The sequence below is a fragment of the Myiozetetes cayanensis genome, unplaced genomic scaffold (assembly GCF_022539395.1).
Source record: "Myiozetetes cayanensis isolate MyiCay16 unplaced genomic scaffold, myiCay2020 scf1, whole genome shotgun sequence".
Lineage (NCBI taxonomy): Eukaryota > Metazoa > Chordata > Aves > Passeriformes > Tyrannidae > Myiozetetes > Myiozetetes cayanensis.
This window is the reverse complement of record NW_026086604.1, coordinates 34860397-34882376: the sequence shown is the minus strand read 5'-3', so window position 1 is coordinate 34882376 and position 21980 is coordinate 34860397. Positions and strand designations below refer to the sequence as shown.

General features: G+C 39.1%; 2 protein-coding genes across 2 annotated transcripts in view; both read right to left on the bottom strand.

Moving 5' to 3' along the window:
* The window catches only part of LOC126647092 (aspartyl/asparaginyl beta-hydroxylase-like), a 724697-nt gene that overhangs the window by 512899 nt on the left and 189818 nt on the right, over positions 1-21980 (bottom strand). The window lies entirely within an intron of this gene.
* Positions 6378-21813, bottom strand: GGH (gamma-glutamyl hydrolase). The gene is made up of 9 exons (XM_050329064.1): positions 21635-21813; positions 20667-20781; positions 19265-19315; positions 16272-16356; positions 13111-13249; positions 12136-12242; positions 11948-12038; positions 10539-10676; positions 6378-8428 (listed from the first exon to the last, which is right to left on the bottom strand). Exons 1-9 carry the CDS (start codon positions 21765-21767, stop codon positions 8307-8309), a joined length of 981 nt encoding a protein of 326 aa, XP_050185021.1. The 5' UTR covers positions 21768-21813; the 3' UTR covers positions 6378-8306.

Sequence of the window (21980 nt, the reverse complement as noted above, 5' to 3'; positions counted from 1 at the left end):
CTCCTCCATCTGAAACTCCTCATACACAGCCATGCTTTCCTGCTCACTCTGGCACTGTTAGACCACGACGCTCACCACACCACAGTCTAGGTTCCAGGCTCCTCTTTAGTCCTCTGGCTGAGCCAGGGTTCCATCTCCAGGTGGAGACTTCTGCAGCACACTGAGGAAATAATCAGGTTCAGTGGCCCAAACATGTTGAGAAGGACCCAGCCTGGCTACTGTTGCTTGGCCAGTGACTGCCAAAGCAGTCTGCATCTTAGCTGTTACGATCAAAATGGAGTTGTTGAGAACAAAACAGGAAAGATTGGGTCATAATGAGAAATGTCTAGAAATCATCAGCTTTTTCTAATGGAAATTTTCATTTGCAAATTTCCATAGTTAATGGCATCAAATGAAAATGCTTTGCAGATGTATAATGTACCAAGGCTCGGTGAATCTGAGAACAGCAGATGGCTTACACACATCTGAGGAGTTTTTTAATATTAAACAAATAAATAAAGATTGGAGAGGAGTGTCAGTCATGCATCTTCTTAGATGTTTAATCAGGCAGATGAGACATCCCAATTCTTCATTACCTTTATTTTTTAGTGCTCTAGACTAATTTCAAACTGCAGAAATGAAGCTCTTTAATTTTTCTTGTCTGTTTTGAAGTCTTGGTATCTAGATGATAATTTATCGATAAGTTCTACAGGACAGAGAGAATAGGATAACTAGCAAAAATCCTGCTACTCATGAAAGTATGAGATCATGTTTCTTTTTAATTAGCTTTTCAGGAGAAAAGCTGTGCTAAAGGAATAAAAATGATGTGTGGTAGTGATTTAGAGGCTGCAGCAAAGTTCATAAGAAAAACATCAGTCTAGTCTCTTCATTTACCATATGGGGTCATCCATCTTGTAACTGAGCACTGAGCAAGACAATCAAGCTCTGTTTTAAAGACAGTTTGGTTTGGGGGGTTTGGTTTTATGTTTTTGTTTTGTTTGGGGGTTTTGTTGTTGTTTTGGTTTGGTTTTGTTTGTTTGTGGGGTTTTTGTTTGTTTGTTGTTTTAAATAGAATTTTTTTTCTTCCCACAGTAAATCCTAGTCCTAATGGTATTGTATAAACATGCTCCAATTCCTCAACCTAGGGACAGCAGATGCCAGGAGGGATCTGTTTCATATCAGCCAGAAACCAAATAGGCTGTCTAGGAATTCAAAATATACACCAGCTTTGTTAGCAATGCCACTGAACGGATGAGCATTCAGCTGCAGTGAGTGCCCAGGAGGTTTATCGTGATCACCACCATCTTCCTTGGACCACACAGCTGTAGAGAAGCAGTAAGGAAGCATGTCTACTGCTGGGAGGGATATCCATGGAGCAGAGGAAGCCTGGACTCGGCAATCAAAACACTTAAGTGAGGAATTTGGGACAACAAAAGAGGCCCAGCAAGCCCTGCTGTTCAGACAGATGTTATTGTCTGGACTGATATTCCCCATGCTGATATGATGCAATTCAACTTCTCTTAAAATAAAATTGATGTATAAAGATACATATTTTATCTGTACCATAACTTTTCCCCACTCATTGCACTAAAGCACAGCTTAAAAACTACAGCGTACCTTAAACTCAAGTTTCACTTTCAGTTAAAACAGTTACAGATTAATCCAGATTAATTCATTTCACCTCTCTGACTCCCTGGGTGTGGAAAATAAAGAGAAAACGACTCACAGGTTCTGAACAGCTCTCTTAGGGAAACCTTGTAAATGCAACTAAGGGAGGGCAAGGGTGTTGATAGTTAGAATAAAAGGACATGAAAGACATTTATGTTGAAGCACTGCTGTCTAGCCATCGCTCAGGATAGGATGGCTTGAGCTTCAGCTTCAGATGACACACACTGGGCAGGGAGCTACCGGGCTTGCTCAAGCATCTAGTGCTACAGAGCATCTAGTGTTACATTCATGAAGCCAGTTCTCTCGTTTGCACCTGAAGTAGAACAGTCAATAATTTGGGAAGACTATGGCAGCTGTTGCAGCAAGAAGTAGTGACTGCTGGCTCAAAGTTCTGGTATAGTAACTAAACTCCCTAAGGAGCCACAAAGTAGTACAATCTGCAAGAACCAAAGTGGGAAGAGACGGAGAGTGAACTAGCTTCTGTTCCTAGTAAGACAAAATTGAGTTGTGTTCACCTTAGTGGCATTAAGAGACAAAAGTGTTGTGAGTATAACTCCAGAGGCAAAAGACTTACTGATACTTTTGGTTGAAAGGGTGGACTAAGATTCTTCTTGCAAATATTAATGAGAAACAATTAGTACAGATTCCTCAAATTAAAGCAAAGCAGGTAATAAGGTATTTCACGTTTATCTCTTTTCTTCTGAAAGTACAAGATATGGTTAGACCTGTTTTGAGGGGCTGCAAATGGCCTTCATCAGTGGTACTACAGTACCAAATGCTGTTGATGGATTTAGGAGCTTAGAAGGATTCAAAGAACTAGCTCCACCTGGAGTGACAACTGGTTTGGCCAAAATCTTTGGAGTATTTCCATTCTGCCATGAACTCTTTGTAAAAATCTCAGAAATGGTGTAAACTATTCACTGTACTTTGTGCCTCCCTCCATAACACCAATAATAACAGCATTACTATTAACAAAATTTAGTAATAGTATTAACAATTAGTACCTAATAAAAAAATAATTGAGTAATTAGTCACAATAATATGTCTCGTCTTTTGAAAAACGAGGCCCTTAGGAGTTAGCCTAATGCAAGAACTGCTGAGTAAATGCCAGTCAAGTATAGGCATGTGAAGTTCAAACTTCCCAGTCTGAGGTTGAATTCAAGTCATTATAGCCTGTTTATACTGGTGCATCACGAAGTCACAAGGAAAAATCTAATTTCCTATTGTGCTTCTAGATAGAAAATTGCTATTTTAATCTTTCTGTTTTGCTGATCTATTCTTCAGGAAACAGCAAGAAACTACACACATACAATATCAGCTCTTGGACTCATATAATTGGAAGCACACAGTGAAATAGACCATCAAAGGCAGTTTGGGAGCTACATAGTCACAAGCAGCTGTGATTTAACCCCAGCCAGTAACAAAGTCCCATGCAGCTCCTTACTCACTCCCCCCCACAGAGGGATGGGGGAGAGAATCAGAAGCAAAAAAGCAAGAAAACTCATGGGCTGAGATAAAGACAGTTTAATAAGTAAAGTGAAAGCTGTGCATGAAAGCATAGCAACCCAAGAAATTAAATAACCATTTCTCATAGGCAGGCAGGTGTTCTGTCATCTCTAGAAAAGCTGGGCTCCATCGTGGCTAACAATCACTTGGGAAGACAAAGGCCTTAACTCCCTATGTCCTCTCCTTCCTCCTCCTTCCATCACATCTGTATGCTGAGCATGATGCCATATGGAGTGGAATATCCCTGTGGTCACTTGGGATGAACTGTTCCAGCTATGTCCTCTCACAGTTCCTTGTGCACCCCCAGCTTGATTACTGGTGGAGGGGGGTGAGAAACTGAAAGGGCCTTAAGGGCCTTACCTCTGTGTGAGCGCTGCTCAGTCATAACAGAGACATCCCCGAATTATCAACACTGTGTTCAGCACAAATGCAAAACACAGCCCTATACCAGATACTGTAAAGAGAATTAACTCTACTCCAGCCAAAACCAGCCCACTGGCTAATAGTACTCAACCCAATTATTTTGATGATCAAGAACAACAACTTGTAGAATTTACTCCATTTAACCTTTTTGTTTGTTTGCTTTTTACTTTTCATTTTCAGAAAGCTTAGTTGCAAGGGATGTTTGTTCACTACATTTCTGAGAATCACAGAGAATTAGAGAGTTTTTTGCTTAAATATGGAGTAAATACCTTGTTCAAGTGCTCCTCCAAATAATGACAGCCATTTCTAAATGATCTAAACTTTTTTTGGATGAAAGGGTCTTGAAAATTTTTTGGTTATATAAAAACTAACAGAGGAAGTTGGCTCTTAAATACTGATTATGAAACTGATATAAACATAATGAGGAAGTGATGAAAGCTGGAACAGTATCCTTATCAACAGGTGGCCCTGGGCGGGCAGGAATATACTTCACTATTTGCCCTATAAATAAGCACTGGATTAGAGAAGAAGTCTGCCCTGGGAAAGAAGGCTAACAAAGGAAGGTAATCAATCACTTCACAGTATCTGTCAATCTGTCTTCCACGTAAGTACTCAAACCAAAATAATTTGAAAAGGCACTTAGAAACCTTAATGGGTCTTGGACCCCAGCCAATTCACATAGCTTTTCTGATAAAACCACCACCAGATACATACACGGGGCCTCCACAGAAGAAAAAAAGACCAAAACAAAACACAACCCCAGATAAAATAAAAAATTAATGACTGTGGTAAAAATGACTGTGAAATCTTGTGCACACCCTCCCACCTCAAATCCAAACACTCTTAAGTGTGCCCTGGCATGCAGTCTTCAGCCACCTGGCTACACACACAGCTCTTTCTCTCACCTCAGGGACCCTGCCTCCTAAGGGCAATACAGGGATAACACCCAACTGGGAAATAATTCCTTATTGTTCTTCCTGGTTGTTCAAACCCTTCCCATACTTTTCTTGCTGTTCCAAGAAAAGCACCACCACATCCCTAATAGGCCACGAATTTCTATGGAAATCTGTCCAGTACAGTCCACCTTTTGCTGTTGGTTTGCTGAGCAGCATCCACAGCAATGAATAAGGTGGCACGGATGCTGAAGGGGAAAAGGTTAAAAATTAACCTAAAAATAAACTACCCAGCATAGAAGTAGGAAGAGGATCATGGCCTGCTTGGACACTGATCCCTGTTTTGGATTCATTAGCTTGCTGGGAAATTTTGCACAGCTTGCCAGCCGAAGAGGGAGGGCAGTTTGGGTGAGTTGTTTTGTGGTCTTTTTTCCCCACAATGAAGCTTGTGGGTTAAGCTCTTACTCTTTAATTCAGTACTTACAGTACCTTTTCAGGATGCTTCTTCCCTACAATTTTTTCTTTACCTGAAGGAATTCAAATTGGTCTTGCCTGCCTCCTTGGAAAAGGTTTTCTGAGATCAAATTCTCAGTTCTTGCAAACTAAAGCTGTCCTCTTTTGCATAAGCTAGTTTCATATTTATAGAAAATAGAACTAAGACAGATTCTGTAGCTATAGGGAGGAACAACAACCTGAAAAGACGGATGTCATTTCAGTTACCTCCAGCTAATGCTTGAAAGGTTTAAATACTCACTGGAAACAAGTCTTAATCCCAGATGAATTAATTCCACGTTCATATAATCTCTCTCATGCAATCCTGCCAATAGTCCCAGTTGTGCCAGAGAGAGTCCAGTGATATTCTGTCTCCTCCCTTATTCTTCCCCCACATGCCCAATACCCTGGTACAAAACTACATACCACAGTACAGTGAGTATCTTACTCAACTTTAGACACCACCACACCCGATTACAGAATTGCATAAAATACTGGTTCTTGTAGGCCATCTAGTGGGAAAAGCAGAATACTTCAGAGGAAACCGTTTCAAACTTTTCCTTCCTAAAGATGATTTAACATAATCTGCAAGACACATGGGGTTACCTTGCTGATCGATGGATGTTTTTCCCATACAGCAGCAAGCAAGTTGATTAGGCTCATAAGCCAGACTCTCAGTAAGATGAGAGTATGGCCACAGGCTCCTCTTCTTTTTTTCTCTCTAGTTTGAATTCTAAAAATGTTAGAAGTTCTGTCTGAGTAATGAAAAACAATATTGTACATCACTTAGAGCAGAGAGAAGGTCTAATGAAACTTCTTTAAAACAAAATTTTAAATCCTCTATTGGGTGATTGCTAGCTCATTCTGAGTTCCTATAGTTTGCTTCTGACTGGAGAACACGATAGAAGACACCATGTATTATAAGCAACAGACAGAAATTTTCATTTCACTGAACACAGCAGACAGCAGTTTCTTTTCTTATATCTTTCAGAGCCCTAAGAGTCCCACCAGTCCTGCAGCCTCTTCGTACCTTCATAGGGGTTTGGCTGCCCATGGCACAAGTGAGCTCTGACACTCTGCTCCTGGGATGGGCCTGCTGTGAAAAGGCTGTATTGAGAACGAGTTGTGGGTGGCCTTGTTGAAAGTTCCTGCCCCTTGGCTCAGCAGCCACATTTAAGTGCATTTAAGCTCAGGCCCTGGGCTTGGGTTGCAGCCTGAGCTGTGCTGTGGGTATGCCTGTGCCAGGCCACTGATCTCACTTATCCTGACCCTGACTTGCTGTAACCATAGCAAGCAGACACAGTTTGTAACCTCTACTGTAGCCTCCTGACTTGTGACTATCACAGATGGAAACAAAAAGACAATGACTATTAATACTTTATCCATGGTATCTAAAAGAGAAGAAAAATACACACCTGCTTGAATAAAAGTTTATTTCATTTATCATAGAAAAATCATGCATATCATCAAGTAGGGCTTTATAAGATAAAGGAAAGATACATACAAATCAAAATATATAAACTGCTCTCGCCATATTACACAAAACATTACTTATAGTTACACACTTAGGAACTAATTACTACCACTGCTGTTAGCAGAGATTTCACTTGCAAGACTGATCCCTGATTTTAAGGCTAAAACCTGCCCTTCTTACTTAGGCAAATTCTTAGAGCTATTCCAAAGAACTCAGCCTGAAAAAGAAGTAGAAGAATGGGCTTGGTTTGTAAGTACCCTAGCTGCTACGTTTATATGCAACTGTAGAGCACTGTATATAAACCCTCTTTTGACACTTGGTTCTACTCAGGAGTCATTTAATAATTAAGTCACCTGTATTAAAAAGATAAACATTTCCTGAAGATGGCTGATCTGACAAATGTAAAAATAAGCTGTAATATCACATATTTAGGCTTGTAATGACCTGGAAGTGTTTTTCTGGTAGTCACAGTTAAAGTTTCCTCACAGGTTTTTTTTAACTGATGCATTTCACATTCTCTTATGCAGTTGCTTCATGATAAAGAATAAGTTAGAGAGTGTTTTATTTGAAAAACCTGAGAAACTTACCAGATTTATTCAGATATGCTACCTGAGAATATAAGGTTCTACAAAACAGATCTGAGGTATAAACCTGAATTCTTCATAAACTCCAAATTCCTACAGATGTTAACAAGAGTTTTGAAGCTGTGCTATAGAAGAGAGTTATATGTGATTGTCTCATCTTAGTTCCTTTTTGGACACCACACAAAACCACTGAACAAAATTTTCACTAAGTGCGAAGCAAAGAAAAAAAGGTATCAGTGTATTGCATGCAACTGCTATTATCACATTATGTTGCTTTAAATAGGTTTCTCACATACATTCATCTTTTGTTTGAATTCTAGCTGCACCGAGCTACCCAACAAGACAGAAAGAAACTACTGTCTTTACCAAGTTAACGGCAAACCACCTCTCGACTCCAAGTGAAAATTCTATCCAGCTACAGGAAAAGTCAGACGCTTTAGAGAAAAAATTAGGTTTACATTCTTTTAAATACATAGCAATGAATGTCTGATCTCATAGCTGGCTGCTGACTCCAGTTACTCTCAGACAAGTTCTTGGAGGATATATAGATCTGAATTGAAAAGAACAGAAGGTAGTATCAGCACTTAACTATGACCTCCAAACTTACTTATTTTATTTGATGTTTGCAATGCCGACTTTACACAGCATCCTCATATTTAAGAAGGCTTTACAAGATACAAGGACTCAAACAATGCTGAATGTACAGGAGAAACAATTTCACAAATTGGATTTAACAAGCTTCTTAGGCAAAAACATCTTTTTGCTATCAGGCCTCCTTACTACTTTGTCCAATTTTTGAAATGACAAAAGATCCCTGGCAAGAAATTGGTTGCATACACTTATTTATGACAAATCCAAGAGTCTCATTTGTTAAATCATTTGAAAAGGACAGGATTTTACTAAGCAATGTATCTAAGTGTCTAGTGCTATCACAGTCCACAACATTTTACAAAGATAACTCTCATATTTTAAAATATATGAAAGCTTTTCCTTGTACTAAAGGCGATTACTTCCAAGTTTATAAGCACAATCAAGTCCTCTTCCCTGGAAAGAAAAATGCACTTTTCTGCAGCTTGTCATAAGGTGTGATCCAAGACGATTATTATGGTATTGAATGTAAATTTTTATATTAATGTTCCAACAATGCAGAATAAATCATTGTAAAGAAAAACTGTTCTGCCTTTCTGTCAATATATCAGCTTAATTACACAATGCTGGCAAATAATTCCACTTATAAATAACAACACTGCACCTTTGACAAGATACACTGCACCTTTGACAAGATACTCAATCAAAAAAATAGGTTTGCTGAAATGCAGAAAATGTTCCTGTATAAACTGGATCATAATTGTAAATCAATTCTTTTGTTTCCTCATCTTCACTGGGGAAATGGTGCAGGCTCTTCCGGGCTGTAAAACATTGTTAAAAGTACAGATCACTCTATTGTCATCCTCCTCAACAATATCTGTCTTGGTAAACTAAGTTATTTTGTGTAGCATCACAGCAAATGGAATTACAGTAACTTCCAAGTGAAGAAACATCTTCAGAAAGCTGTTTATAGCATAGTTTATTACTGGAGAGGGAAAATCTAAAGCCAAGACTGTACAGAAACAGTTATCCACAAAATACTGGCAGTATATACCAGAAATACCAGTATTACTACACTTTTAACACTGAAATAAATGCATCAGAGTATCAGCTCACTGAAAGTATCACATTGCAACTCTACACAGTTAAAATTAATGATGGATGGATGCAAAAATCATATTTCAGTAGAATGGTTTAGTTATTAATTTGTCACAGATGAGTGTATTTTTGCCAGCTGAGAATAGTTTACATTTTTCACCCTGTGGCTTATTTTCAAAGTTAGGGAAGAAACTCAACCTTTCATCAGCTAAAACCACTAATTACTCATCACAAAGTTATGATATGAAGTACACAGTAGGAGTAGCTTATTCTTCTTTACCTTGCCAACAACTTACCAATAACTTTTAATTTGGTAGATGAGATAGGGGGTAGACACACACAGCTGGCTGAAGCAAGTCCGCTCTATAGAATTGAAGGTCAACAAATCCCAAAGCTAATGACACATCTGTGTGGCACTATGAGCAAGCTCATCATATGTGTAAACACATAACAGAACTCACATGCATTGTGTCTTAACAGGACTTGCAAGCAGAGTTGGCACTTTTTTTCCCCACACTTACTTGGATAATGGCCTGAGCAAGCTTACTTCTATTGGTAATACAGTGTGAGAAGAGATACCAGGGAAAGTAGAGAGCAAAACTAGAAAACACACTGCATCTTAGTATTAAACAACAAAAGGAAAAACAGACTCAAACTATATTTTCTCCTTTTTCCCCTTTTCTTTTTGTCTTAGTCCAGTGGAAGGGACCTTAAAGATCACCTAGTTCCAACCTCTCTGCCACAGACAGAGACACCTTCCACTAGACCAGGCTGCTCAGAGCCCCAATTCAGCCTGGCCAGAAGTACCCTATCAAAATTCCTAAAATACAGGAAGATTACAGATACTGACAAGGAATTCTACAAGGTTGTGCTACCTTTTCACAAAGATGAGTGGGACTGCTTTATGCAAAAAAGTGCCTTGAATTTGTACAGATCGCAACTTTTATTTCTACACTCTCAATGACTAGGTCAGCACAAGATGTATTTCTTTAAATCAGAGTCTACTTTCTCCAATTAGGTGACTCTTTTGATTAGAGATCACGTTTAGAGACCAAACTCAAATAGCTTAATCAAATAGCTTAATGTTCATAGTGCAAATCAATCAGGTAAGAAAATTTCATAAATAGTACAGCAGAATGGTTTAACAGGGATAAATAAAGGAATAAGGTTTGATTCCTTCAACTACTCCTGTATTTACATTCTGCTCATTTATAGCAAATAGATAAGAAGTGCCATAAACTATCAAAATGTTATGCACTAATTACTTTCAGATTCTTAAGGTATAAACAAACAAATGAGCACTTCTGTAAAATTAAAAAACTTTTTGTGCTGTCTACAGTCTACAACTGTTGGGCACTATATTGCACCCCTTCGACACATCCATATACTGGCCAAGTAGTATTTATAATCCTGATGACATGCATTTTTGCAAGCAAAATTGAGAAGATATTGAATGACTGTAAGCCAGTTTGGAATTGAAGAAACCTCTGGAATTATGAATGGAGTATTTTTTTGTTTTATTGTATTTGTGCAAGGGAGGTAAAAATGTTACAGTGATGTTTTGAAATGGCAGAAAGTTACAGCACAATGCTTTAGAGCCAGTCTATTGAAAAGAGTTTGTGGAATGCTTGGCCTTTTGATGTCACTTTCACTAAGCCATTCTATTTCTAGTATCCCTTGTTTTTTTATAAGCCTATAAAGCTTGCAGTCATCTTCTCAGAAAGCTGTATGAGGTACTGAACTTTGACAGCTGAAAAAGAAGTCTGCTGTCTTCAAAGATTTTCACTAATGCTTCACTCTGCCCCCCACATTTACAGATAATAAACTCTTTACCTTCATTAACGAAGAAATCAGCCATATAATATGCTGCTCTTACAGCAGATGGGGAATGTGGAATGCCTGGAGAATGCTTCCACTCAAAAGGATTTTTCTCTGGATGCCACTGCAGGCTATAAATTGGGTATTTGTATGCTACAACAAAAAATAAGGCATGTAAGCAAGGTGTGTGCCTTAAGAATATTATGTGCTTAATCTTAATGCAAAAGAAATTCAAAGGATGAGCTACAAATATGCCTCACCTATCAACAGTTTCACAAAAGCTTAAACAACAGGTTGGAATGCTGTTAAAATCACAGTAGAACTGAAGGAAAATAAATGCATATTGTAGAAGAAGGGTCTTGTTCCATGCAAGAAAATATTTGTACATCACTTTTTTGATTATTCATTTCAGAATTTATATATATATATACACACACTAAAAATAAAGTTACAAGTGTATAAGTCTCAAAACTTCCTATATGCTGCCAGCATCACTCAACATTCAATATTCACAGCTACACAGGATGCCAGTTCCACAGGAGAGATCCAAGTCTTAGTATCTCCTTTAAGGCCCAGTCAATCCAGAAGCAGCTCCCATCTGCTCTGGGCAGGCCTGATACATGTTGGGGGAGTCACTCCTTAACTTTCTTACAGAGAATAGCAGCACAGCAGCTGATGATTGCTCTGTGATAAACCGCTTGCAGGCACGGATGATGCCTGTCATTAGCCTAATCAGGTTTGCTGATCAAAGTGCTATTCTTCTCTTTTGGAGAACAGCCAGTATGCCACACAGAAGAATCCCATTGGTGACAGCTGGGCCTTACTGTAGGGCTGTTAGTGATGCACTGATCAAGATAAAGCACTCCCTGAAGAGCTAAATTGTTTCTTGTGCTGAGCAAGCCTAGTGCAAAAGAGACAACACAAGGCAAGTAATGCAAAAGGCTTTTGGAGGAGGGCAATTACCAGTATTGCCACTAAAGTAATGAGGGATGTTGCTATTCCCTCAGCAGCCTGAATTGCTCTTCCCATACAGTAAACAGATAGAGAGCATCTAGCAAGCCTAAGCAGACAGATGGAAAGCAAGGTGCAACAGAGGCACGCTGCTCTGCAGAGGCATTAAACTACTCCAGGACAAGGGCTGTGCAGTTCACATCACAGCACTCAAATACACCAGTTCTAAAATGTAACAGCATACTTGGAAGGGGAATAGCGGGTGAGAGAAGTAATTAGCCTCACAGTTATGTACTCAAAAGATAAAATATCCCTGCAAACAGAGTATGCTCCTCAAAGCCAGAGCACTGACAGGGCTGATGCTCATCTTGCTATTCTAACAATTTGCAATATGAATTAACATCAGTGCCACAACACCTCCAAAGAACTAGTTTGTTACAGTGACAGTTTCCAAAGCAAATTAATTTCCCTACCTTCCATGGTAGATATAAACTCCACCTCATCATCGGTGTTAGTCGTCAGAACGTTATAGAAATTACGAAGCTTCTCATTATTTGTGAAATTCTGTGATAAGGAAGGGGGAAAGGTGTTATTTGCTCATTTATTTCTAGTTTTAACAAAACAAATTAGTTTGTACACAGGAAATAAAAAGATCAAATACCTCCATGGAGAGGCTCCATACATGAAAGTTTGATGTCAGTGGCTCAGTAGCAAACGCGTGTAATACGTCATCAGGGAAATTCCTGAACAATCTACTGTCTTTTGCAGCTATTACAAAGAAAAAAAATGGAAAAAGGATATTGTCCATTACCCAAACTGCTATCAAATGGACTAATACGGAACAGAAGACAATTAATAAAATGCTGAATTAAAGTAAAACTGGTTTTGGTAGTAAAACTTTTTTATTTTAGAATATGCTGCAAGAAAAATCAGTGAAATAACTACAACTGATTTCCAATATGCTGTTACCACTGTCTTGACTCAGAGAGGATCCAATTTTGCTACCTAAGTTCTCACTAAAATAAGCATCATTATTTGACGGTCATTTCAACAGCCATTCCACTCACAATGAGCACAAATGACAGAACTTGTGAATGATCCATGATCTGCAGATGGACGACTCATAAAGTAAAGAGTAAAGTATCAACAGAGGCCACATTTTACCACTGTTACTGAGTGCCACAGCTCTATCTTAAGGGATCTCTCTGACTTCAGTACGATTCAAATGGTACAGTAATGTTAATATTCATCATTAGGAAAGATGTGATTTGAAAAACTTTAAATCACCTGCTCTCCAAGTTTGATATGTTCTGAATCTGTGAATTTTGTTCAACTGGTAACAAAAAGGGCCCTAAATGGACATTATTTTTGTAGGTCCAAATTATCAAATGACTCAAAGAGCCACAACTGTGGTTTTTGCTGACTGCTGTTGGTTTCAAATGGCTTGTGCTCACATCTCTGCTTTATAAGTGGCAGAGCTGTACTGACTTTCTAAAAATCATCAAGGCAACTTAATAACAAAAAATTTAACAAGATAATATTCAGAAACCTCCCAAACATTTACCGCTGAATATTTTTCATGAAAATATACCACCTCTCAGTAAAACTCAGACATGAGATGTAATGGATTTTTCACCTGAGGTAAAGTTCAGAGGGAGCGAAAAACCATTTGTCTTGGTATTAACAAGTAAAACTTCGCCACTTGTGAGATACGTAAGCTCTTCGTGTCCAAGACATGTTCCCCATACTGGGAAATAATCTCCATTATCATTAGCCTTCAAAATAAAAGTAAAAACATAAGGAAAAGGTAATGAAAGTTTACAGAGAAAAAGACTGTTAAGAACTTCCTACTCTTTTCACTATCTTTTGAGTAGGTGAGAAGTATAACTATTACAGTAGTACAAACTACTACTAGAGGAATTATAATAATTCTATTGAAATAAGCACAGATTCCCTTAGTTTTTCTCCTAAAATATGAACGTTAAGGGATAACATACACATGTTGAAGCAGCAAACAGCCTAATGCTGATCCTGATTTGCTGTTCTGTTCTACAAATAAGTAATGTTGAGAGAAGCCTAAAGAGAAAGCACAAAATGGCAACATTTGCATAAAAAAGACAATCATTAGAAGGAACACAAATGAGGCTGTCACTATTTTGAGAACAAGCCTATCCCTTGCAATTCATACTTTTATATGAAGCACACTATGATCACATAGCAAGGACCTTTGCAATGTCCACATGTTCATGCCCACCCACCTGTATTAGGAAAACATTAATCCTACTACTAACATAGCTATGTTCTTAAGTGACATACTTATACATTTGTTTAACTAGCAGGTTTGGACCTGTGTTCCAGAAAGAGAAAATGTGAGTTTAAGCAACATTAAAAAGGGGCAACCATTTTGAAAAGTACAAAAATTGGCAGATCAGTGTGAAAACAAGGGAAAAAGGCAAAAATGAGAAAAAGAAAGAAAAAGAGAACACAAGTAGTTTTTCCTGTCACTTAACGAAGCACATTGCATACATGCAGTGGAAATCTGCATTTTTATGTGGTTTATACCTGATAGTAAGCACATGTTAGAGACTGGGACATGTTTCAGAACTCCTGTTTTTGTGAAATCTGAGTAGTCTTTCTTAACTTGATTCTAAACATTTTTAAGTTATGCATACCACAACGCACACACACACAGTTCGCCCCTGGAGAGCTGCTGTTCAAAGCCATTTTTGAGAAAGCTGAAATGACGGGCTTAGAATAAAAATGTTACCCTATTGCATTTCAGACAGTATGGCAATAAAAACCCATAGAACTACTTCTCAGAGCAAGACATGGAACATGTACAGAGAGAAGGCTAAGAGTACTGCAGTCTTCATGACCACCCGTCATGTACAGCTAGGCACAGGACTTATGTGAAAGACAGACAGTGGAGTTGCAAGTGAGGACTAGAAACACTGAAGGCAAACAATAAGCTACAGTTTAATAGCAATTACTAATGACACAAAGATTTTGTGTTCCCCCCCCCGCTTTTTAAATAAACAATAGTACGGAGGCTGAGCATATACTAAACAACACCCAAGATATGACATTTTAAAAACTAATTTAAAAGTTGGAAAACAGTATTTCATTTAGGTTTTTGCCTAGCTAGTAAAATTCTATTGACTTGACTGGAGATTAGCATTTTTCATCCTCTATTCATATTAATGCAGAGCCAGATCAAAGTAATTTCTCGTTGTGAACACTGGCAAATGAAAAGGACCTGACATGTTTTAGGAAAACATAAAATTCAGCCTTAGCTTACCTTGCCTTAGTAAAACTACCAATATTTTATAGTACTAATTTAGTCTTGAAAGATGAAAATCAAAACAAAAAATCAAACAGAAAAGAAAAAGAAAAACCCTGTCTTGTTAATAAGAGTTATCTATGATGAACTGACAATTATTTTCTGCCTTTCATTCACTGATAGTACACACATCAGCTAATAAACCTGCCTCTCTGACCATAAAATGACATAGGCAATTCAGTTCATCATCGTGAAATGTAAATAGAATTTCATAATAGTACAACAAACCACAAGAAACACTTGCCCCAGTACTCAATACCAAGACACAGGCTGCAGTTCACACAGCGAGCAGTTCCAAAGAGACAAATGAGATTAACTGTCTCACATAAAAGTGAGACAATCCTTGCAAGACTCAGGTTTAAGGCGACAGACTAACAATCACCATGAATAAAGACAGGCAAAAGAATAAAAACACTGGTGTCATGGGGACTGAAGAGAAGGGAACTTAATTACTGAGTTGCAGCAGTGACTGGTCCTGTGAATGCCATTGCCTGTGCTTTGCTTGCTTGCTGTTGGAAAGTTGGTAGCAAGAGTAGAAGAGGAATTCCTCACTGCCAGTGAACACTTCTGCCACAGTAACAGTTTAAGCACTACTCATAACTGCCTTTAGAATGGGGCAAAGTTTTCCAAAGTATGGCTTCTGTGACAATTTTAATCAATGTTAGCTGAAAATAAAATAAAGCTGGTAAAGAGGAAAAAAGGAAGAAAAGGTATGTTTTTATTCAATTTGATTACCGAAGATTCTTAACAAATCACAGGGATTGTGTATAAAGCTCAGTGCATCTCCATGCCTTTCCACAAAGCAAGTTTTACCTCAAAATGTGTGCTTTGTATCTGAAACTCTTCTGCTCTAAGAGAATTAAATCTTTAATAAGGATTCAGAGTCTTCCTGCTGTTCTTTAAAAGAAACAGCTTTCTCAGAAATTCAATCTTTTCTTAATAAAGTTAATGATCATATAAACATTTAGAGATAGTTAATATAACCTCTCAAGTGCTCTTCCCACTTCTTTTGTGTGTTATACATTAAGCTAGTGTTTACTTTAAAAATCTGCTATATCAAAGTTACCAATGCAAAGAAATAGGTAAAACGGTATGAGGTGTTAATGTAGATCCACCATCTGCACCTCCACAGATATATTTAAATCTACTTAGAGATAAGGTAGAATAAAGGTGTTTCACTTGCTGTAACATATGTGAAGGGAGGCCTTAGCGTTATGTTACTGCAAATTGGTTTGAGAGTCTCTCCACAATCCCTTCTGAGCAGAAGAGGGTGTCAGAAGTCTGAATCATAAGCTGTTAAATGACTTTTTTTCAATGCAGAAGCAAGAAATGTGCTACCTATTTTCAGGCTTACAGTTAACAAGCTGGATGCCAGTGCAAAACTGAAAAATATGAACCTGTCATTTTGATCTCTGAACAGTGACAATAACAAGAACAGACTGTTCCTCAGTAATTACCTCTAACGCCTTGTGGTAAAATATCTTAGCAACCCTCGCATATTCTGAAGTCTTAAGATCCACACCACCTCCTGGAAAAAGTACCCTGAAAGGCAACATCCAAGAATATGATTAACAACAGTGATAAAACCAGAATGCAGAAAATGTACACAGAGAAATGTCTGACAGCAGTTTTAAGGGTAGGATTCAGGTCTAGGTTTCAGAAATCTGCAGACAGGCATCTGTACTTCCATTATGGACAGCAGGGATCTAGTCAGGAAAGTCACTGGAGATTCAAATAGGTTTTCTAGAGCAGATACTGGTGGGTAGGTAGGTTGAACATCCCTGTTGGCTCCTCTGACTGTACTGACTAGCACTCCATTAATGGTGTGACTTTGGACAGCTAGTGCACATGCAGACAGCTAAGTTTAGGTGTTTAGTCTTTAATTGAATCATATCCTAAATCTTACTGTTCTTCCACTGAAGAATGATTGTTATCACAAAGTAGTGACCATATAGAAGAGCCTACACATATAGAACATATGCAACATATAGAAGAGAATAAACAGAAAATACATAAGACATACAGATTTCAGCTGGTATACAAAAGTGTTGTATGCCATGACTCTGTCAAGTCCTGTCCTGACTCTTAACTGGCTCTTACTACCACTTTAAAATTCTGGCCCAAATCTTAATTCATCCTATTCAGTTTCAGTAAAGAAGAACTGTGGCCCTGGTAGAGTGATCTTCTTATTGCAGACAACACAGACCAAAAAGTTCCTATTAAAAAGGGAAAAAAAGTACTTTTGGCCATAACCTTTGATCACACAGGATCCTATAGCAATCTCAGAAACCATTTCAAAAAATTAGTGCACAAGCCTTTTCCACCACAAAAAATAATCAGCAGTAGCAATTCCCCATATGGATTCCCAAACCCAAATACCACAAAAAAAGATTCAGTACAGTCTAGCAGAGATATCACATGTACACATGATAACACAAAGTAATCAAATACCATCAAAACAGTATCATGAAATAAAAGAAGCCTCTTCTGGCTGTATCTGCAACAGTGCCCACAGAACAGAACTGGATGTGTGAGCGCTCCTTATGCTACTGCTGCAGAACCTCAGATTTACTCAAGTCATATCCACTAGTTGTTGATTTTTTACCAAAATGGTTGAAGGATTTCTTCAGCATTTCTGTGCTCTAGAAACAGCAACCCATATCAATGAGATACTAACAAGCAGTTAGAAACAACTAACATTTCAAGTGATCCCAAGCCTTTGCAGAGCAACTGTGCTTTTAAACCCTTGTGACCACGTTTATTTTAAGGTGAATAACACACAGGATCATGCAAAAGTCACCAAGTCCTATGTGGAAAAGTAATATTTACAAAAATATAAATCAGATTACTCTTCAGTGTCAACACTAAAAATTAATACAGCTACAGGTATTTTTAAAACAGGCTAGATTATAGATTTCTTCAGAGATCTAATTAAACAAATAAGGTGATCCTTACCTGGAAGTGGTGAAAAAATCACTCTACCTGTTCCTTTTGTTCAAACCAAAAACTGGTCAATACTAATTAGGAAAAATGATTGCCATTTTTGCTAATGCAAAAAGGAAATAACCCATTAAGTAGCAATGATAATGGCTTGAGATTGTCATAAGCAGATTGAAATGCAACTACGTGTATTCCAGTATCTCTAACTGGTTAGAGCTGATGATGTACACTGAGCATTTCAAAGGCTACCTCAAGAGTCCATTGCTATATTCATAAAATTATGTCTCTACTATAGTGAACTTCATGATTTTAAGAAGGTAGCACTTAATAATAAGAAATTTCCAACTGTAAAGAAGCAACATGAAAAATCATTGTATCTCCTTCTTATTCTGAGTTTCCATAAAAAGGTAAGTAATTCCCTCCAGAGATCCTGTTTGTTATTTATACACACAGTTATACTGTCGAAGCCATTAAGTAACAGTGGAGGACTACAGGAGGAAATATAGAACATCCTTACTCACCTACATGGCACAAACTCAACTGACAGTCACTGCAAAGACACAAGGGCACAGGAACTGGATCTACTTGCCTAACACCCTATTCTGCATCGAGGTAGGTAGTGAGGTAGAAAGAATGGAAGACCCCACTGGTGAAAAGACCTTTTGGTAACCAAAGAGAGGCTGGTAGTCATGAAAAAAGGGATGAAATGATTCATTTTGTCTCCAACATGATTAGCCACAGGGGACAAAGTGTCACTGTCTCATACTTGGTTATATATCACAAGACCACAAACACCCAGTGGTTTAGTGCACAGGGCATGCTGTGGTACACGAGGGCAATGCTCTCTGAGGACAGCCAAAGGCCTAAATTCTGAAAATTCTACACTTGCTGATTAACACTCTAGCACATGCATAACCTTACCAAAAATATCCATGGTTTAAGATGCTCACCTCATGACTACAAGTAGCCCAATCACATGCTATGGCCTCACATACAATTAAGGCTGTGGAGTGCAGTATCAGCTGATTTTAAAGTGCACTTTTAACATAAAGCCAAAAAACCATAAAAGGTTTTGACTTCGCTAAGCCCACAATAAAATCTGTTAAGGAAAGGGTAGGAACAGATGAAATACCAAGCAAGTGCTATTAAACATCAAAATTAAGGTGACAGCTCAAATGAGGAGGAGAGAAAAAATAACAAGGAGGAAATGGGATATTTCACTTGCAAAATTGCTAATAATTATGGTGCCACTTTTGCCTGCCTGCAGACCAGTACAAGAGAATGCCAAGATGAGCCTTGGCACTGTTGCAGATTATCTGACGTGTTCCTCAAGGAAGGAAAGGCACCAATAGTGGATGAAATAATGCACTCTCTCAGAACATATTTTCACATCTGCAGTGCCCAGCACAACCTCTATAAAGAGTAGGAAGACAGTGTTCTTGGGAATACAGCAGAGCTCAAAAATGAAACAATCATGTCTTTCAACAGAAAATCAGTGTTCAAAACTTACCCGTTAATAGAATGGAATATTCTGTTATATTCTTCATCTGTAAGATTTAATCTGAAACACAAAAAAATAATTATATAATACATATGAAATACACATATTTAACCACAAAAACATAATTGTTATTGACAGAAGCATCAGCCACAGAGAATATGTAGAAAGCATGCTTTAAACAGAATAGAATAGACACAATCAAATTAATCACTTCACTTGAAACAGCTCAATCCATAAGATTGAAAATAGGGCCCTGTCAGGTACAGTTCAGGATTAGGTACTCTGAGACCCTTTTGCAGACACTCAAAAAATTGACCCTTTACAGGAATGGTATGGTTATTACTTCCTCCAGACCGGCAACTCCGGTTTCCAGTTGACTCCAAGAAGGGCAGAGCTGCAAACCCTGGGTCACACCCATGCACCCCCAACCTCCTTGCCAGCATGGCAGTATGAAAAACACAGGTTCTGTGTAAGCACTGCTCAGCAATAAAAAACCCGTCTCTATATTATCAACCCTGTGTTCAGCACAGCTTCAACACACAGACTCATATCAGAATTAACACTACCCCAGACAAAACCAGATAGCACAGACGGCTACATATCTGCAGAACTGATACACTGGGTATAGGTCAAAGCATCCAGCTTTGCTGCATCTAACTTAATTGCCAGAATTAGAAGCATCCATTTATGGATGAAGCTTCTGGACATTCTGAAAGTCACACTAGCTACATGAGGAAAGTTGGCTTCTAATTCAGGCACTTAACTGGTGCTCTTACTGGACTGTGTAGATTTTCTGCAGATGTATTAGTATAGGTTTTAAGTTCTGACAACTATAATTTTATCATTCAATTTCAGTGTACTTAATATTTTATAGCTAGTTGTTGGCTATGAATATAGTCAATTATGTTACTTAGTCTGCTACTTTTTACCCAACAACCACAATATAACACATTGAGTTAGTGACCCATAGTTTGAACAGAATGGGACTTTGGTTTTTTAAAGGAGTGCTGATAGCCTTCCTTGATTCCTCAAATTTATGGCTAAAGAATGTGACAAGAGATAGTAGGTATCTGTGTATCTAGATATATATGTGCATTTGTAGACACTACACAGTAGACTTAAAACAGCTAATTTCAAAAACATGGAAACTACAAAGGGCAATTTTACAGGTAAAAAAAATTAGTACTTTCCAAACAAAGACTATTAAGATAAGAAGAAATATTAAAATGTACATGTCCACTCTGCTTTTATTCTGATTTCTAAAGACTCCCTGCAAATTCTGACATCTTCCAATAGTCTCTGAGGAGCAATAAACACTCAGAAAAGCAGCACAACTGCTTTCTGTGTTTCTAAGGTGGTACCCTTACATAACACAATTATTACCCACTCCTAAGGATATAAAAAAATCTACCTTATTGGCACAGCTCGGGCACCAGCAGATTCCACAAATTTCACATATGAAGCTGCAATATAAGATCTTCCAAAGCTCTGGAACTCACCAAAGTGGCATTCCTGTGCCAATATCCCTGAAAGTTCAAAAGAAAATTAGCACTACGCATATGTCAAATATTATACACTGAAAGAAGAATCATTGAATCAGTTAGGTTGGAAAAGACCTCCGAGACCGTCAAGTCCAACCTTCGACCGAACTCCACACTGTCAGCTAGACCGTGGCACTAAGTGCCACATCCAGTTTTTCCGTAAACACTTCCAGGGACAGTGACTCCACCACCTCCGTGGGCAGTCCATTCCTATGTCTAAACACCCTTTCTGTGAAGAAATTCTTCTTAATGTCCATCCGAACACCCCCAGTGCAGCTTAAAACTGTGCCCTCTTGTCCTATTTCTAGCTGCCTGGGAGAAGAGACCGACCCCACCTGGTTACAATCTCCTTCTAGGCAACTGAAGAGAGGGATAAGATCACCTCTGAGACTCCTCCAGGCTAAACAACCCCAGCTCTCTCAGCCGCTCCTCATAAGACTTGTGCTCTCATTAATTAATTAATTAAACTCCCATTTCCGATTTGTCAGGTTGCAGCGCCCGGAGGAATTACAGGCACGGAGACAACGGGGCATCAATTACGGTGGCTCTTCACAAGATACCGCATAAACACAGATAACCTGACGAAGACTCGGCTTCCCCGCGTAGCACCATAACATCTTGAATAGCCCATCGTTGTTTTAAGATTTTTTTTTTTTTTTAGAGAAAGCATGTATATATAGCGTTAACGCTCCTTGCAACAGCTCCAACCAAACCTACGCTCGGGGAGACATTTCACTCCACCCAGAAACCGGCGGCGCTTCCCTCCCCCGGCACCGCCGAGGCGGCTGCGAGGCAGCCCGGCGCGGCCGGGGATGCGCGGGGTGCGGCCGCCCCTTACCGATGATGGGTTTGTCGTTGCGCTCCGCCGAGCGCTCCCGCAGCACGAAGGCGGCGGCGCAGCGCAGCACGGCCAGGAGGAGGACGAGGAGGGTGGCGGCCGGACAGAGACGGAGCCCTGCGAAGCGCCCCATGGCCACGTCGCCCGCGGCCGAACGGACTCAACGGCTCCGGGCTGGGCTCCCGGCCCGGCCCCGCGCCGCGGCTCCCTGGGAAATGCAGTCCCGGAGAGCCGCCCCGCCCCGCCCCGCCCTGCCGAGGGGCGCGGCGCGAAGGGATGCCCTCGGTGATGCCCTCGGTGCTGCCCTCGGTCCCTTCCTTCTCTGCGCCCCGGCAAAGGGACGCTT